The 18,683-nt window shown below is 38.0% G+C and overlaps 1 protein-coding gene and 1 pseudogene across 2 annotated transcripts in view; both read right to left on the reverse strand.

Annotated features, from left to right (window-relative positions):
* The window catches only part of TWSG1 (twisted gastrulation BMP signaling modulator 1), a 74,485-nt gene that overhangs the window by 4,441 nt on the left and 51,361 nt on the right, over positions 1–18,683 (reverse strand). For both annotated transcript variants that reach the window (XM_043558291.1, XM_043558292.1), the window contains exon 4: positions 1,207–1,473. In XM_043558291.1, coding sequence (XP_043414226.1) covers positions 1,207–1,473 — 267 coding nt within the window. The remainder of the gene's footprint in view (positions 1–1,206; positions 1,474–18,683) is intronic.
* LOC122470563 lies at positions 13,983–16,010 on the reverse strand (annotated as a pseudogene).

Raw genomic sequence — 18,683 nt, forward strand, 5'->3', positions numbered from 1 at the left:
ATGAGAGAATCCAAGGAACTAAGTACAAAATGGTAGACCTATAAGTTAAAAACAGACAAGTCAAAACACAAATATGGGGAGAAGGAATAGAGCTAATTTGCTCTAGAGGTAAGAGCAGGGGCACCTAGAGAAGGTGTCAAAGAGGAGAAACTTTGTCTCGAAAGATAGTTGGTGTTTCCAGGAAACTTGGCTTCCTGCTAATTATTTTATTAAATTAAATGATATTTGAACAAAATTTATGAATTATCATTGAGTGCCTATTATACTGATTACATTTTAGTGGAGAAAATGGTAGCAAAATACCTTAATAAGGCATATTCCATATATTTCTGATGTTTTCCAAAATCTGCAATTTGTCTCTTAAGGTAGTATAACCAAAAAGCAACAAGAATGCTTACTCTGAGTATCATTAACAAATGCTGTTTTGCTTTTACTACTGATATCCAAAGGTCATACTATTTCAGATAGGCAGGGTTATAAGGGAGGGCACAACAAAAAGCCAAATAAGAAATAATACAAATTATACTATTTATGCATAATTCATTTCTTATTTTAAGAAATAAAAACTTCATCATTGCCATATTCTTCCACAGTAAAATGGTGCAGAGCCTTTTACTTGAAAATATCAAAGATTTTATAAAAGTTACATGCCCTTTACATTAAGGAATGACCTATCCTCACTAATAAGCGTTCTTTAATATGGTTTTCAAAGTTATACAAGTCATTCTTTCATTTAGTTCCCCTTCTGACCAACAGCACTGGGGACAGTTTATACCTGGAGATTAGACGTCTGTAATACCAATTTGCTCATAAAGAAATTTAGCAGATGACCTCAGTAGCATTTTTGGTACCAATGCTATTACAAAAACGTGACTTCCTAGGACACTCTGAATATTACCTGACAGTGAGCAATGCTATATGAAGTAAGCAGCACTGTTGCTATCCTATGGAAAGAACAATTTAAGCCTAACACAAATAAACATCAAAATTAGAACCAGATTATCTATCTTCCAACACAACCTCTATCACTGTGACCATGAAGGAGTGGTGACTATATGCCTGACATACCTCCTTATCTACTTAGGGATTAGGGTCATTAAAGTTCCAGAATTTACTTAAAATTAGACAAACTCAAAGATACTGTAGGTTTCACAGACCACCCAGAAAGTGAGGGGGCAAGACAGAAAGTCAGCTGTGGGCAGTTACCTTTGTCACTGGAGTAAGGTGCGTGAACATTATTGCTAGGAACAGATACATTTTGATGGTGTGGCTGGTTCACAGTTTCTAAAAAGGAAACCAGATTCTCATGATGCGAGAGTTCCTCTGCAACAGGGAAGGAAACAATGTTCCAGTTCAACTGAGTGTCTCCTTCTGTGAGCGCCCGGAAGAGAGAAGGGATTGGCTCGTGAAGCTCCTCCACCGTGCTCTTTGAGGTTGGAGGTGTGTCACTATAGTTTCTAGGATTACACATACCTGGAGGAGAAGGGATGAAGAAAATAAAAGTTAATTTTTCTCCCTGACTGGAATATCATGCAATACTATCTTGCAATCAAAGCTCCAACATATTAAAATTAGGCTGCTTCTACATATACGTAGATATCTTCCTAGCCTTTTTGGCTGAGAGGGCCCAGAAGTGATGACACCCCTGTAGCATTGAGCACATCAAGTGCCCAGATGTTGTTTTCTAAATACCTAACCTCCACTAAGAGGGACCAGAGCTATTCTGAGAAAAGACTGATTCCAGAACTAGGTCAGGGAAAGTACAAAATGACCCTGGGATACTTTCTATCCCAAAAAGTAAGGAAATGCTCAGTGAATAATGGGACATATCAAAACACAGGATGTAACTTGAAGGGGTTCCTACTGGCCAAATAGACAATTTTAATGTCAAAATAAATGATGATAGTAATGGATTACCACCTGACAAATAAAATAGGAATTAGTGAGTCCTTATATTACCAACAAATGAATGAAGGAAAAGCTCCCCAACTGATAAATGTAGAAGGAATGAAGGAAATAGAAAATCACCACTTGGCAATTATCATAGAGGTGTTTGATTCAGATGGGAGTCATCAATGGATGCTAAAACTTGTGGGTGGAGGTCAGATGAGGAACATATTAAAGTACTCCAGGATCATCCTACATAACATAAAGTCTCTGCTCAATAAAACTCTCAAGGGAAAGACCATAGTACTGTTTCAGACTGAATGAGTCTGAACAGACATGACAACTAAATGCATCACATATTCTGGATAGCAGCCTGGATCGGAAGAGGTATCACAAGGGATACTGCTGAGACATTTGGCAAAATATGAATGAAGTTTGTGGACTGGATGGCAATGTTGTAACAATGTTATATACGAGAATGTTCTAGTTAGAAAACACAGACTAGAATATTTAGTAGTGATGGGATATCATGTATAAAGCTTGTTTTCTAAAGGTTCAAAAAGGATGAATGATCATGCGTGTTGGGTATGCGTATATGGAGAGGGAGTAGTACTGAACAATGGAGCAAATTCGATAAAATGTTAGTAACTGGGGAATCTAGGTGAGGGATACAGGAATCTTCACCCTTCTGGCATATTTTCTCTATATTTGAAATTATTTCAAAATGAATTATTTTGGGGGCACCTGGGTGGCTCAGGTCATGATCTCCCAGTTCATGAGTTTGAGCCCCATGTCAGGCTCTGTGCTGATGGCGTGGAGCCTGCTTGGGTGTCTGGCTCCCTTTCTCTCTGCCCCTCCCCTGCTGATTTTCTCTCTCTTTCTCAAAAATAATAAACATTTTAACAACAACAAAAAAGAATCATTTTTTAAAAAAATCTTAAAAAGTAAAACCGGTAGAGGGGAATTAGCGATAGTGACTATAGAAAATGTTTCCAAGGTATTTTGTTATAAAGGGAAGAGCTGAGAAAATGCTTAATCAGCCCCAGCCTTTGGGCAATAATAGCCCAACATCCAGCTGATATTGTGGAGCAGAAGGGAGCTACCCAGAATGCGAGTTCTGAGCTAATTAAATGATTATTATTGTCTTAAGCCACTACATTTGGGGGTAGGTTGTTTAGCAGTACTAATAACTGGAACAGAGCCCTCTGGATTTTCTTTCATGAATACTGTACTTTAAAAACTAAATTATATTTCACTTTGGTTTAGTATCTATTAGGTCTAATATGGAGTTTTTCTTTTTCCTCAGACTAAAATTTTGAACTGTTAAACCAAATTTATAAATTCCTAGATTTTATAAATTTAGGCGGAAGGGAAAATCATCTCATGTTTTCCACACATTACTCGTTTAAGGGACATGGCAAGAACTGAGGACAACAAGGTTGTTTATACTCTTCATAAAATCTTTTAATACACAGGAACCCTTAATGATTTAGATGATGACACAGAATGATGGATTAAAGGGTCAATCTGACTCCTTTATTCATAAAAGAGGAAATGGGCCCAGATAAATTAAATCATTTGTCCACTGTTATATAATCTAGGATTAACGCCAACATTATGATTCAGTCTGATTTCACATCCATTGCTGATTTCAATAACCACATTCTATAAATAACTGCTAAGTGGCACTGAAAAGCAAATAATACTTAGAATACGTGAATTATAAAATATACATAATTTATTCTTCTGCCGGATTTTATAATGAATGAAAATTAGTAATCTGAGATGAAAAGGTAAACAACAGAGCTCAATGGTTGGAAGAGCTAAACTCAACATCTACTGGGACTTTAAACAAACTTCAGGGCTCATTTCCAGAGATTTCATTACATTAAAAAAGTTTTGAGGGGAGAGATTTGTGCATTTAACAAACTTAGGCCAAAAACATCTGTAGTTTAAATCTGAATACACTGTGTTAAAACCAGTATGCATGAAGTAAATGCTTGCTATCTAGATAATATTTTTCCATGGCATGATTTTAAAGCTTTCACATATCTTTCTCTTTTTACAGCTAGGATTACATTCAGAGAGATCATCACTAGAAACTCTTCTTAGGCAATGCAGATTTTGACCCTCCATTTCTTGCCTGAAGCACTCTTCAAATTCTGAATTCTTTCAAGCATGGGGAGTTATGAAATCTGATCTTCCAATGACGTGCGATTTATCCTGCTCAGGAAAAGCAACCTTTTAAAATTTCTGGAAGTTTTTTTTTTTTAATATTTTACAAATTTATTTTAGAGAGAGAGGGGGTGTGAGGGGACCAGGGGCAGAGAGAGAGGGACACAGAGAATCCAAGGCAGCCTCTGCACTGTTAGCACAGAACCCGACACGGGGCTCAAACCCACGAACTGTGAGATCACAGTCTGAGCCTAAATCAAAAGTCAGACACTCAAATGACTGAGCCACCCAGGCACCCCTGGAAATTCTTTAGTTGTCTATATTCATTATGTACAATGGATTAATTTCTGGGGAGAAAGTTACTAACCACTCACAGCTTAAAACAATTAGGAAAACTTCTCTGGAAAGCATCTATCATCCTCCTGAAGTTTATCATTGTTAGCTTTTCTTTAGTTGGCTACAGAGGTTATTTTCACTATCATTGTGTTGAGGCAGTTTGTTACTTTGTGCCATTCTATCACTATAGTGAAGTTTTTAAATTTTAAAGAAACCGGCTCTGCACAAGGCAGTCAGGAGAGGCTTCAAATCAGGAAACAAATGGCAACCATTGAAAAGGCAAGCATTTCAAATCCTTTAGGTGCATAGAACTTTGATACAATTTGTTTCAGCAAGCCAGAATTCACTACTATTGTAGTGTAGATCTACAACTACTAAGTACAAAGATTTTTTCTGATGTGTGCTTAATTCTTTTATGTATCTGACCTGTGTCTTCATACATTTGAAAACTAAGGTTATATTAAAGTAGAGCTTACTTGATGAAACCACATTTTAGGGTGGTTATTAAGACTAAGGGGAAAAGTTATTACTTTCCTTAATGTGCATGGTTAAATAGCAACCACGAAGTCCAGAAAAATGTACAATAAAGATGCAACATTGCTTTCCACTCCTCCCACCCCCAATTCCACTCCCCAGACACACCCACTTTACAAGTGTTCTTGGGACACCTGGGTGGCTCAGTTGGTTTCAGGTTGAGTGTCTGATTTCCCACAGGTGGTTCCTGAGTTCAAGCCCCACATGTCAGGCTTTCTGCTGTCAGTGCAGAACCTGCTTTGGATCCTCTGTCTCTCTGCCTCTCTCTCTCTCTCTCTCTCTCTCTCTCTCTCTCTCTCTCTCTCTCTCTCTCTCCTCTCTCTCTCTCTGTCTCTCAAAAAGAAAAAAGAAAAATAAAAAAGTCTGTTCTTAAGTTTCTCTGGTAGTTACCTCTACGAGAATTTAAATAAAAATGGTTAATTTACCAGAAGCAGTAAAAAACATCTTAGACCTTCTCTATTAATCCTCTTATATGAGAGATGAAGATTATGTTCATTTACACTAGACTCTTTCTTGTGTTTCTGATAATTATATTATTCTAACACTATAGAATACTCCTTTGCAGTCTTAAATATACTTAAACTTCTGATTCTTATTCCACATCTCTTAATTCCCTCATTTGCAGATAAGGATGCCAGTGTCTTCCCACTTTCCCCACCCAACTCCTCCTAACTTATGTTGACAAACTTAATAAAAACCTTCTGTTGCCTAAATACAATGAAATCTTCTTGTCTTAGTATACTTGATTTTGAAAGTTGAAAACCAGCAAACAGCAGTTTACCTTAACATGACCCCATGAACATTGTTCATTGAAAAGCACACAGTATGATAGGATTTCCTTGTCCAATGCTGTATTATCAGAAGAAAATATTTCTAATTTTAAGATAAAATGAAATTTTTTCCATGAACTCCATACAATACTGAAAAACAGCTACATTTCATACAGCATTACCTATCAGGTCTTCTTGCCAAAAATTTTAACCTGAATCCAACCAAACTTTTAACAACTAGCTTCAAATTACTGGAAATACAGAGGGATAGAGGAACAAGCTAAATGACAACCTCAAGGAAATAAAGTTAGACCCTTAATGTGGGATATTCTACAGGCAAACTGATACTGTTTCTTCAATATGTCAAGTGGCATGAGAAAAAAAACAACACACCAGATACCATATAAGCATCTTGTTTGGATCAATTTGAACATATCAACTATACAAACATGCTTTTGAGACAAATGGAGAAACTTGATTATGAACTGGAATGTTAGGTTATACCAAGAAATTATTGTTAATTTTGTAGGTTTGTAGGTTTAATGGCATTATGATTTAAAAAGTAAATGTATTTTCTTTTAGGGATTGAAACTGAAGAATGTAGGGGTAAAAATTATTTACTGTCTGTAGTTTGCTTTTAAATATTCTGTGCCAAGTAGAAAAAAAAAGGGAGGAAAGGATAGATGAAACGAATGTAGCTTATTTTTGATAATTGTTGAATCCAGTGATGGGTATATAGGAATTCATCATGCAACTCTCTCTACTTCTCTGGATGTGAAAATTTTCATAATGGCAAATCAACTGCTATATTTAATTCCTAGGACTAATATTTTCGTATTGAACTTTCTAGGAATTTTCTTGGAATGTGTGTGTGTGTGTGTGTGTGTGTGTGTTTGTACCACAGATAACAAGCTTATAACAAATCTTGAAGAATTATTCTGCTTCTCAAGTGTATGCTAGATATCCTATGGAACACATTTTCTTCTCAGAGATAGGCTTCTCAGGGTCCTCACTTATTGCTTCGGGCAGCCTAGTTGTCTCTTAAGCGTCTGTATTATTTATGGTTTTAATTTTCTGTGTGTTATGATGTTTCAACATCTTTCTGGCTGGGGAGAGACTGCTCCTTCCTGGGCTAGTCAATTCTTAAAGCCAGCAGTGGACTCAGCCAGAAGGAGGCTTTTGATATGCAAATTGACCAAATCCTGAGCCACACCTCCTCTATCACCCAAGCACCCCAGGAGGCACGCGCTTAATGAAGCCAGACCTGGTGCCAAGCAACTAGCCAGTGTCTCTAGGGCCTAGAGCCCATGGGAATTATTCAAACTGGCCAGTTCTAAACTGTTCACTCGGCCTTGCCTTTACTTTCCAGTGGAAACCCCACTGAAGATTCTGGCCCAGATTTTCCTCCTGTTCCTGTCTTTTGCCACTTGATAAAAAGCTGGTGCTTCCCCTATGACCCTGGGTGGCATGCAGTGACCCCCTCTCTGAGACCTGTGATTTATAATGAACTTTGTTCCTCACTGAGCCTTTCCTGACTGACCACAGAACAGCCTCCTGTGTAGCTTTCATCTTATAACTGTCCTTAAATCACCTCCTGGTTAAAGCCAGTATTTCCTTCAACCCATGTTTTTCTCTTTCTTGGTCTTTTGCCTTATTTTCTCTGATACCACACCAAATGTGGTGTGTGCAAAGTACACTTAAGAGTTCTTGCTGTCCAAAAATGTTTTTAATTTTACATTCACATTCTTGATCAATAATTTGTCAGTTCAAAATAATTTTCCTACTGTGTATTTAAGACACTGGTCCAGTGACAGTAATGAGAAGTCTGATGGCAGTGTGATTCTTCTTTTCTTGACTCTGGTTTTCTACTCACGTGATTTATTTTGTTTTAAGTAGGCTCCATGCCCAAAGTGGGGCTTGAACTCACAACCTTGAGATCAAGAGTCGCATGCTTTACCAACTGAGCCAGCCAGGCGCCCTTGCAGTGTAATTCTTATTCCTTGTATATACACTCTATTGTTATTTCTGAGATCTTTCAGAATATTATTTAACTTGGCAATTGGAAGACTTATAGGAGGCTGTGTTTAGATGTAGGTGTTTTCTCATTCATCTTGTTCTGCATTCTGTAGATTCTTTCAGTCTAACGATGCATGTTTTTTTCTCAGCCTTGGGAAGTTTTCTTCTATTATTTCTTTGACAGCTTCTTTCCTCCTATTTTTGATTCTTTTCTGGAGTATCTATTTTTCCCTGTCATATTTTCCATCTGTCTGTTTGCTCTATATTTCTCTGACATTCCAATGTTATTTCCACCCTTTTTAATTTATTTATTTATTTTATTTTATTATTTTTGAGACAGAGAGAGACAGAGCATGAATGGGGGAGGGGCAGAGAGAGAGGGAGACACAGAATCTGAAGCAGGCTCCAGGCTCTGAGCCATCAGCCCAGAGCCCGAGGCGGGGCTCGAACTCACGGACCCGAGCTGAAGTCAGACGCTTAACCGACTGAGCCACCCAGGCGCCCCTTCCAACCCCTCTTAATTTACAATTTTTCTAATCAAATTTTAAATTTGCAGATGCTTTCTTGTTCTGTTTTTTATAATATAATAATAAAATATAATATGTTTTCTCAAATTCCTCCAAAATATAGCCATCAGTTTTCTTAAAGATTTATTTCCTAAAGATTTCCTCCATGGTCAGCTGGTCTGCTGCTGTACCATGTTCTTTCCTTCAAGGTACTTGCTCTACTTTGTTCACAGGTCTGGTTATTAGGCTGGAGACATTTCCTCTCCTGCAATGCCTGAATGAGGGGATCTTGACTCTGGTGTGCCAACCACACACCAGTGCTTATAGTCCTTTCAACTTAATTCCTTCATTTTCTCTAGAGAGAATCTCTCCATTTTTTTTTAACCTGGGTTATTTTGAATGTTTTATATGAAGAATGAGAGGGGGGGTAGGGTATCAAATCATACAGCTGTTCTTTAGACACATCTTTAAATAACCTTTCTATTTTCACGTCTATTTCTCATTCTTACACGTCACAAAAGTCAAAGCTGAGCCTGAAGATTCACTGGGGGGTTTAGTTAGGAAAGTCACTCCTCACCCTGCCATAACCCCCTTTTCTGCAAATTGTTTTGGTGTTGCTTCCAATCTGTTTACTAAACAGCAAGATTCTCCATCTTCCTTTTAGGTATTTCTCCAATTTCTCTTTCTCTTTGTTGTTAAAGTTCATTTCCAGTTGTATTCTTTTATTTCATTTTACTGGAGTTTAAAAAGTACAAGGGAGAGGGTGCCTGGGTGGCGCAGTCGGTTAAGCGTCCGACTTCAGCCAGGTCACGATCTCGCGGTCCGTGAGTTCGAGCCCCGCGTCAGGCTCTGGGCTGATGGCTCAGAGCCTAGAGCCTGTTTCCGATTCTGTGTCTCCCTCTCTCTCTGCCCCTCCCCCGTTCATGCTCTGTCTCTCTCTGTCCCAAAAATAAATAAAACGTTGAAAAAAAAATTAAAAAAAAAAAGTACAAGGGAGAGCATGTGTGAAAATAGACCACTGTGTTGAACCAGAAGTCACATTCGCTTTAAGGGTATGAAAATATGATGAATCATATTTTCTTTTGCTTTTTCTTGCACTCTGGCTCTTGACCTCTCCCCCATTCCCTCTTCCATCCCGTTTTCCCCAGAATCTCTTGTATCCAACTTCCTATAAGGCATCTCCACTTGAAAACCTTATATGCTCCTCAAACTCAACTGTCCCAGTCATCTTCCCCAACATACCTGGGCATTATTATAGGCATTCTCTATCTTGGTCTCTGTCACAATTTATCCAGTCACACAAGCCAGAAACCCAGAGGCTACTTTGGCTCTCATTTCTCAACTCCCACTCCCAAGGTGTCACCAAGTATGGTCAAGTTAATCTAATTGTTGTTCCAGTTAGGCCACATTTGTTTATCTCTTCTGCTATCACTCTAGACCAAGTCCCCATCAAATTTTGACTAGACCTAGAAGCACTGTATTTTGATGGATTTTAAACTCTATCTTCCATTCTCCCTCAGAAACTCTAGACCTTTAAAACGCACGTTACTGAATTTTGCTATCTGTTATCCCTCCTTTTGGCTATTAGCTTCTGAACACTCAGGTATACTTCTTCCTCACTAACCAATAACTTCAATACCTGGATCACCACTTCATTTCCACCCCTAGACCCACTGTCATTGTTGACAATTTCAATATTCACACTGAAGATCCCCCCTAATACCCTGGTCTTTTGTTGCCAGACCCCCTTAGTGATAGGGTTTGTAAATCCACCCCACCTCAGTCATACAACTCATAGGTCTAGCATTAATTCCCTTCTTTCCTTATATCTTACATCCAGTTCAAACCACACTCTGACAACTTACATGCAAAATATTTTCTGAATCTGAGCCTCACCATCTCCACTAATGTCAATAATCCTAGTCTACTCTACTATCATCTGTTACTTCAACTACCACAACCACCTTCTAACTGATCCCCCATCTCCTCTCTTCACACCCTAAAGTCTGTCTTTTGTGCAGAGGTATCCAGAATGGTCATTTAAAAAATGTAATTCGGATATCGCCAATGCATCCTCTCCAGTTGGTTTCCATTATACTTAGGGTACAATCCAAATTCCCTTCCTGGCCTCCAAGACCTAGTCCTTACCCACCTCTCCCATTCATCTCCCTCCACCCTTCCTCTTCATCACTAACATTGGGCCATACTGATCTGTTTTCAAACTTGGATCTTTAGCCACTGCACTTAAAACATATTTTGATATATTAAGTGGTACACATCAATCTTTTGTTAATGATGGTTAACTAAAGTTACTGATTTCTAAAGCTTGTTGGAGACAGACTCTTTTTAACTCTAAAAAATTAGAACTTTCCAGTACTGACAAAAGGAGGAAAAAAAGCTCTTTGAGACTTATCATTCACCTGTTTTCCCTAAATGAAAAAAAAAATTATTAAAAGATGCCTTCTACTCTAAGTAAAAGTAAAATTATTCTAAAGGTATCTTGGATTCAGGAGTACTTGGGTGGCACAGTTAGTTGGTTAAGTGTCTGACCTTGGCTCAGGTCATGATTTCACAGTTTGTGGGTTTGAGCCCCACATTGGGCTCTGTGCTGACAGCTCAGAGCCTGGAGCCTGCTTCGGATTCTCTCTCTCTCTCTCTCTCTCTCTCTCTGTCTCTCTCTCTCTCTCCTCTCTCTCTCTCTCTCTCTCTCTCTCTCTCTCTCTCTCCCTCCCTCTCCCCTGCTTGTGCTCTCTCTCAAAAGTAAACAAATAAACATTAAAAAAATTAAAGGTATCTTGGATTCTGTTTATTATACTTTTATAAAATAAAATGTCTTTATTGGAAGTATGTATGAGGAATATTCAACTTTAGAGAGAGGTATGGGTGGTATAAAGAAGGGAGACATTTCATATATATACTTTCTTGTATTGTTTGAATTTACTGTATGTAAATAGTAACTTTAGTTTTTAAATTATATTTTAGAGGAAAATACATATGTGTTAATAGCAGTTGATATCAAAGGTCCTTCTTTTCTATATTTTCCTAAAATTCAACACAGTACTTTCACCTTAAATGACGTACTTAGATGTGCAAAATTGTTGCTTCCTTAGGAGTTTTCTTTAAAAAACTGAATATATTTCAGATTTTAAAAAAAGGATAGATTTGAATAGCAGTTTCCAAAGAATAGTCTAAGAACTTTGTGGAGTCTCCAGGATCCTTTCAGAGGAATCATACAGTCAAAGTAATTTTCACAAGACTTCGTTCGTTTGTTTCACAGGTCTGACGTCGGCACTGATGACACAAAAGTAATGATGAGCAGAACATTTGGCAACCTAGCTTGAATCAAGGCAGTGGTACCAAACTGTTATCAGCAGTCATTGTGTTCTTCACCACCAAATACAGTTTTAGTTTGTTTTTATTTTTTTTTTTTTAATTTTTTTTTTTTCAACGTTTATTTATTTTTGAGACAGAGAGAGACAGAGCATGAACGGGCGAGGGGCAGAGAGAGAGGGAGACACAGAATCGGAAACAGGCTCCAGGCTCTGAGCCATCAGCCCAGAGCCCGACGCGGGGCTCGAACTCACGGACCGTGAGATCGTGACCTGGCTGAAGTCGGACGCTTAACCGACTGCGCCACCCAGGCGTCCCAATTTTAGTTTGTTTTTAAAGGCTCATTTCACTTAAGACAATGCTTAGTGGAGCAAATAAAAATTATTAGTTTCATTAAGTAGAGATCCTTGAATATATGACTTTTTAATATTCTGTGTGATGAACTGGGAAACATGCAAAAAATACTTGCTGCATACTTAAGTGCAATGCCCGTCTTGAGGAAATAGCTTATTCTTTAAATTTTTAAAAAAATTTTAAAAAATGTTTATTTATTTTTGACAGAGAGAGACAGAGCATGAGCAGGGAAGGGGCAGAGAGAGAGAGGGAGACACAGAATCCAAAGCAGGCTCCAGGCTCCGAGCCGTCAGCACAGAGCCTGACGCGGGGCTCGAACTCACGAGCTGTGAGATCATGACCTGAGCCGAAGTCGGACGCTCAACCGATTGAGCCACCCAGGCACCCCAATTTTTTTTAACTTTTATTTATTTTTGAGAGACAGAGAGCGCGAGTGGGGAAGGGGCAGAGAGAGAGGGGGAGACACAGAATCCAAAACAGTCTCCAGGCTCTGAGCTGTCAGCACAGAGGCCAAAAAGGCCACTGGTGAGACAAATAGTAACTGAAACTGAGAAACAGTGACCTGCGTTGTCTAGAGCAGCTTTCCTTAATCTTTTAGAACTCATGCCCTGTTTTCATAAACATAAAAATCCCACCACCATCTGTCCTCTCACGAGTTGTCATAGCGATACGATGCCTTTCAATGCAGACTCAACACATATTGCCTAGTAGGGCAGAGACAACATTAGGAAGGGCCATAACAATGTAGTCTAAGTATGCAGTTCTCAGATGGTCTGGCTAAATAAAAGAGAAAATTTGGAGTTCACAGAATACAGCTTTGTGCCCAAGCCCAATTATCTACAGAGATCATGAAAAATTAATAGTTGTAAATAACTATTAAGTCCAACATCATATACTAGCTTAAAAGTGATAGTTATAATGGCTACAAATGAAAGCTACTGTGTTATACGATTTTAGAAGGACACCAGCTTTGCCTTCATCTTCACAAGAAGCCGAGTAACATATAATGTGTAACATACAAAAAGTAGTACAGCAGAACAGGTCACAGAGCACAGACTTGAAAGCCAGGCTTGAGTCCCAGCTTTCTTTCAGACTAGTTGTCTAACCTTAGGGAGGTCATTTAAACTCTCAGATGTTTCCTCAAGGAAACATCTGTCAAACAGATGAAGGATAATAACATTCTCATACTCCTTAGGTTTGTTGTAAGGAGCAAATTAATATATGGAAAGTACTTGACATATACAGATGTTATATAAGCATTAGCTAGTAGTTTTTTAGAAAGTATTCCTTGGCTGACTAGTAATCCAATTTGGACACTGCTACTCTGACTTTTTAAAAAAGAATTAAGAAGTGTTCCACTAGACAAAACTCTTTAGGGAGTCATACAGTATATATGGAATGCATGGTCTAAGAATCAAGACATCTTGAACTGAAGATGCACTAATTAACTATAATTAATTCATTCAACAGCAGAATCTCATCTGATCTCTCCAAATTTTACAATATCAACAAAACTACTGTCGTTTGTTTAATTCACTGATAAACATTTAAACTTAATTTTTTTTGTTTTAACAATAAATCTTTATTGAAAGACATTAAAGACAGAAAGATATTAAGTAGAAAGCAATACCATTCTTATGGGTAGGAAGGTTCAACATTAAAACTATATTAACACTCTGGGGCATCTGGGTGGCTCAGTAGGTTAAGCATCCAACTCTTGATTTTGGCTCAGGTCATGATCTCACGGTTCATGGGATTGAGCCCCGCATCGGGCTCTGCACTGACAGTGTGGAGCCTACTTGGAATTCTCTCTCTCCCTCTCTGTCTGCCCCTCTCCTGCATGCACTTTCTCTCTCAAAATAAATAAATAAACTTAAAAAAAAAGCTATATCAACACTCCAAAAATGTATCTGTAAATTCAGTGTATGTCCAACAAAAATCCTAAGGTTTCTTTATGTTGACATGAATAAAGTCTCTTTATTTTGAGAATTAGATGCATGAATAAAATTTACATAAGATCATATTGTCCATGCTATTTTCCTCCGTAACCTATTTTTTAAGACTTTTTTAAAAAATCTATGTTGATGCTTTATTTGAAATAGTTCTTCTGAGTTTCAGGGTTCTTTCCTGCATCAAATGAATGAAAGTCAAAGCAGGGAGGAAAAAAGAAAAAGGTACTTGTCAGTTTGAAAGTCACAGTTTATCTTTCCATAATTAGATTAGGAGGGAAAAAAATGAAGAACCCATTGGTAGCAGGAAGAAGCAAGAGTATTCTAGGGTCTGGCATTTGATGAAATAGATATTCAGTTACTGTTCATTTCCATTGTTTTTCCATGGCAGAACATACAGCAGAGACTTGGGAATACACATGCCTGAAGCCAGGTTACTCTTATGTTCCATAACTATGTTGCTTGCAGGGCTGTTGCTGCCACAGTAGTTGGCTGTGCCCCAGACAAATGGGGTGCTGGTCTGTTCCCACAGATCTTTATCCCAGTCTTCATCGCAAGGAGGGGCACTGCCAGGTGCTCTCGGCCAGAGTCTCTTGTCCAAGGTTCCTGGTTTGGTTGACAACATCCTGCTCAATACAACTTTTATCGTCACAGCTTGAGATATAGTGGCTGATTTTGGCCCGAGGAACCGGTGGCGAGCATCGAAGGGACAAGTAGCCAATTTGTTTGCGACATCAGGATGATTATTTCTGCACTTGGTAAGATGATAAGGAAACCTGCAGGCCCTGATCTGGTGGTTTTTATCATAGGGGAATTATAATAGCTTCTCAGGGTCCAGGGAATTGATGTAAGTTTCTTCCATGTTGGAAATGAAGCAGCTGAATCCAAGTGCTGGTTGAGACATACTCTTCCCACAGTCGCTTTCTCTTAAAAGACTTTTTTAGAACAGTTTTATGGAAAAATTGAAAAGACAGTACAGAGTATCACTAATAACCCTACACTTAGTTTCCCCTATTATTAGCATCGTATATAGTATGGTACTTTTGTTAAAATTAATGAACCAATATAGATACATTATTATTAAATAAAGTCCATACTTTTTTCAGATTTCTATAGTATTTACCTAATATCCTTTTCCTGTTCCAAGATCCCTTTTAGGATGTCACACTGTGTTTAGCCATTATGTCTCTTTAGGCTCCTCTTGGCTGTGGTAGTTTCTCAATTTTACTAGTTTTTAATGACTTTGACAGTTTTGAGTAGTACTAGGCAGGTATTTTGTAGAACACCCCACTTTTAGAATTTGTCTAACGTTCTTCTCACAATAAGAGTCAGGCTATGGGCTATTGGGAGGAAGGCTACAGAGGTAAAGTGCTATTTTCATCAAATTAAATCAAAGCTACACACTACCAACAACATTTATGGCTTCTGATGCTGACCTTGACCACCTGGCTGAAATAGTGTAAGATTTCTCCACTGCAAAGTTACTCTCCCCCACCCCGCCCCCACACCATTTAGAGGGAAGTGACTATGAGCAGCCCAAACCTACGCAGGGTACAGTTCTGCTCCGGCTTCTCGAGGGCAGACCGTCTACATAGTTATTTTGAATTCTGCCTTGGAGATCTGTCTCTTCTCTTCCACTAATTAACTTATTTAATCAAATATTTATATCAGTATAGACTCATGAATACTTATTTTATACTGTTAGTTATGATCCAGTATTACTTTATTTTGTTGCTTATTTTTAGCCACCAGGACACTCACACATCAATCAATATGGGTATTTTTTTTTTTTTTTTTAGCACTTCCTTATCTTTTGGCACTATAGTATGTTCCAGGCTTATCTTCTTTATTTCCTGCCTCAGTGTTAGAACCATCTGTTTCTCCAAGGAGTCTGGCTCCCTATTCTCTTATTGGAGAATGATATTAGAAACCAAAATCTGAGTGCAAAGTGTGGTCATTGTACTGGAGCAGGATACCCTTTTAAGACGTCTTTTTAGGGGCGCCTGGGGGGCTCAGTTGGTTAAGCGTCTGACTCTTGATTTGGACTCAGATCACAATCTCATTGTTGGTGAGATCGAACCACGTGCTGGGCTCTGCGCTGACAGTGTGGAGCCTGCTTGGGATTCTCTCTCTCTGCCCTTCCCCTGCTCATGTTCTCTCTCTTTCTCTCTCAGTGATGAGGGAACAAAAGGCAAGCTGACACTCCCACCCCCCCCCACCCCCCACCTAGATGAGATATGTGTGATATTCCTTGGGGACTCCTGGCTGCCCAAGAACACAGGAAAGGGAAAAAACAAATGGTTAACTGATAGAGATCATAGACCTGCAGGACGTAAGTCTCCATCACTCCTCCATAGTGATGTGGGAATCAAAGGCAGAAGGAAATGGCAGATAGAATTAAATTTCCTTGTAACCTGTAGCCCACTGACAAATACTTGAGGCTGGCAGAGTAAAACTTTTCTCCAGGAACTCCCTACTGTCTTAATGCTAATGCTTTGCTAGAGGGAAAACAACTATCACTTGACAAAATCTAGGGCTCCACTATCCTGTGAGTCTTCTTTAGCATATGAAAATCTCACTGGAAACTTCCCCTGGACTTTACCTCCCACCAACTCCATAGTATAAAAGCAGTCTCTCCTCAAGGTCTGGGGCAGCTCTTCCTGCTCGTGGATCCTGTTCCCGTGCTTCAATAAAATCACCTTTTTGAACCAAAGACGTCTTCAAGAATTCTATCTTGGTCATCAGCTCTGGACCCCATGAACCCCACTAAACCTCATTATCAAAATAAATACACTTAAAAAATTTTTGTAAAAGATATTTTTAAAAGGCAGAAGATATATAGGACATATACTACAAACAAACTCAAAAGTTCTTTCTTGGATAAGGAAGGTGAACTATGCCCATAAGTAACTTTAAAAATCGTTTAAATGAAAGCAGGCCCCTTGCTTTGTCTGGGGCTCATATACAAATACAAAAGCAAAATAACTTCATAATGCAATTCCCAAACCTGCTTTTATGACAACTGAAGGGAATTTTATTTATTTATTTTTTTTTTTTAATTTTTTTTTTTTCAACGTTTATTTATTTTTGGGTCAGAGAGAGACAGAGCATGAACGGGGGAGGGGCAGAGAGAGAGGGAGACACAGAATCGGAAACAGGCTCCAGGCTCTGAGCCATCAGCCCAGAGCCTGACGCGGGGCTCGAACTCACGGACCGCGAGATCGTGACCTGGCTGAAGTCAGACGCTTAACCGACTGCGCCACCCAGGCGCCCCGAAGGGAATTTTAAATAATAAGCAATTTGGTCTAGAAATGTGAGACCAATTATCATTTCTAAAAATAATAGTCCAATGGGTATCACAAAAGAGAATCCTTTTTTTTTAAAGGTTAATTTAGAAAAAAAGGTATAGCTATGAAAAAAAAACTTAAATAAAAATTACCTAACATAGCTTTATTTTGGAAAAAAAAGGTAATTGAAATTGTTCCTGAATATTATTCCATGACTCATATTTGATATATGTAACAGATTACAGTGCGTTGAAAGGAAAGACAAGGATATTTAATGACCATCTTTGAAGAAAATTCACTCTAAATAAGCAGCTACTATTAGTAACAGAAAATTGTGACTGGAATCATTTTGGAATTAGCCCCTGGGCTATTTGTCACATGGATAAATTAAACTCAGTTTTGTTACTTATTACTTTCTAAATCAATAAATCAGCTTTAAAAGTGAACTCTGAATAGGCACATATGACTCTAGTCTTCAGTGTCCTTAAGTACTTGTTGGGTAACAATTATAAACATCAGAGCCAATCAAACATCATTAAGCAAAATAAAACCAAGTAAAAAAAAGCCTATGTTCCTTGACATATCAATTCTGGCATATGTATTAAATCAAATGCAACACTTAAAATGGTTGGATTTGATGGAAACCATGATGTATCTAAATAATATGCATTGTTTTCTTAAATACTCTGAATATTTTAAAAGGAAATGGAAAATGGAAATTTTCCATAAAATGGAAAATCGTATTTGTCAGTAAGGATTTAAAAATAAATGTTTACTGTAGGATACAAAATTAATGTATAGAAATCTGTTGCATTTCTATACACTAATAATGATAAAGCAGAAAGAGAAATTAAGAAAACAATTCTCTTTACAGTTGCATCAAAAAGAATAAAATACCAAGGAATTAACTTAACCAGGAAGATTAAAGACCCGTACTCTGAAACCTGTAAAACAGTGATGAAAGAAATTGAAGAAAACACAAATAAATGGAAAAATAAACCATGGTTGGAAGAATTAATATTGTTAAAATGTCCATACTACCCAAAGCAATATATAGATTCAATGCAATCCCTAACAAAATACCAATAGTATTTTTCACAAAACTAGAACAAACAATCTTAAAATTTGTATGGAACCACAAAAGACTTCAAAGAGCCAAAACAATCTTGAGAAAGAAGAACAAAGCTGGAAGTATCACAATCCCAGATTTCAAAACATACTACAAAGCTGTAGTAATCAGAACAGTATGAAACTGACACAAAAATAGATGCATAGCTCAATGAAACAGAATAGAGAGCCCACATCTATATGTCAATTGATCTATAAGCAAAGGAGGCAAGAATATAAATGGAGAAAAGAAAGTTTCTTCAATAAACAGTGCTGGGAAAACTGGAGAGCTACACGCAAAAGAATGAAACTGGTCAGCTTCCTCACAAAATATACAAAAATAAACTCAAAATGGGTGAAAGATCTACGTGTGAGACCTGAAACCAGAAAGCTCCTAGAAGAAAACACAGACAATAATCTCCTGGACATGTT

Source organism: Prionailurus bengalensis, chromosome D3 (genome assembly GCF_016509475.1).
Source record: "Prionailurus bengalensis isolate Pbe53 chromosome D3, Fcat_Pben_1.1_paternal_pri, whole genome shotgun sequence".
NCBI lineage: Eukaryota > Metazoa > Chordata > Mammalia > Carnivora > Felidae > Prionailurus > Prionailurus bengalensis.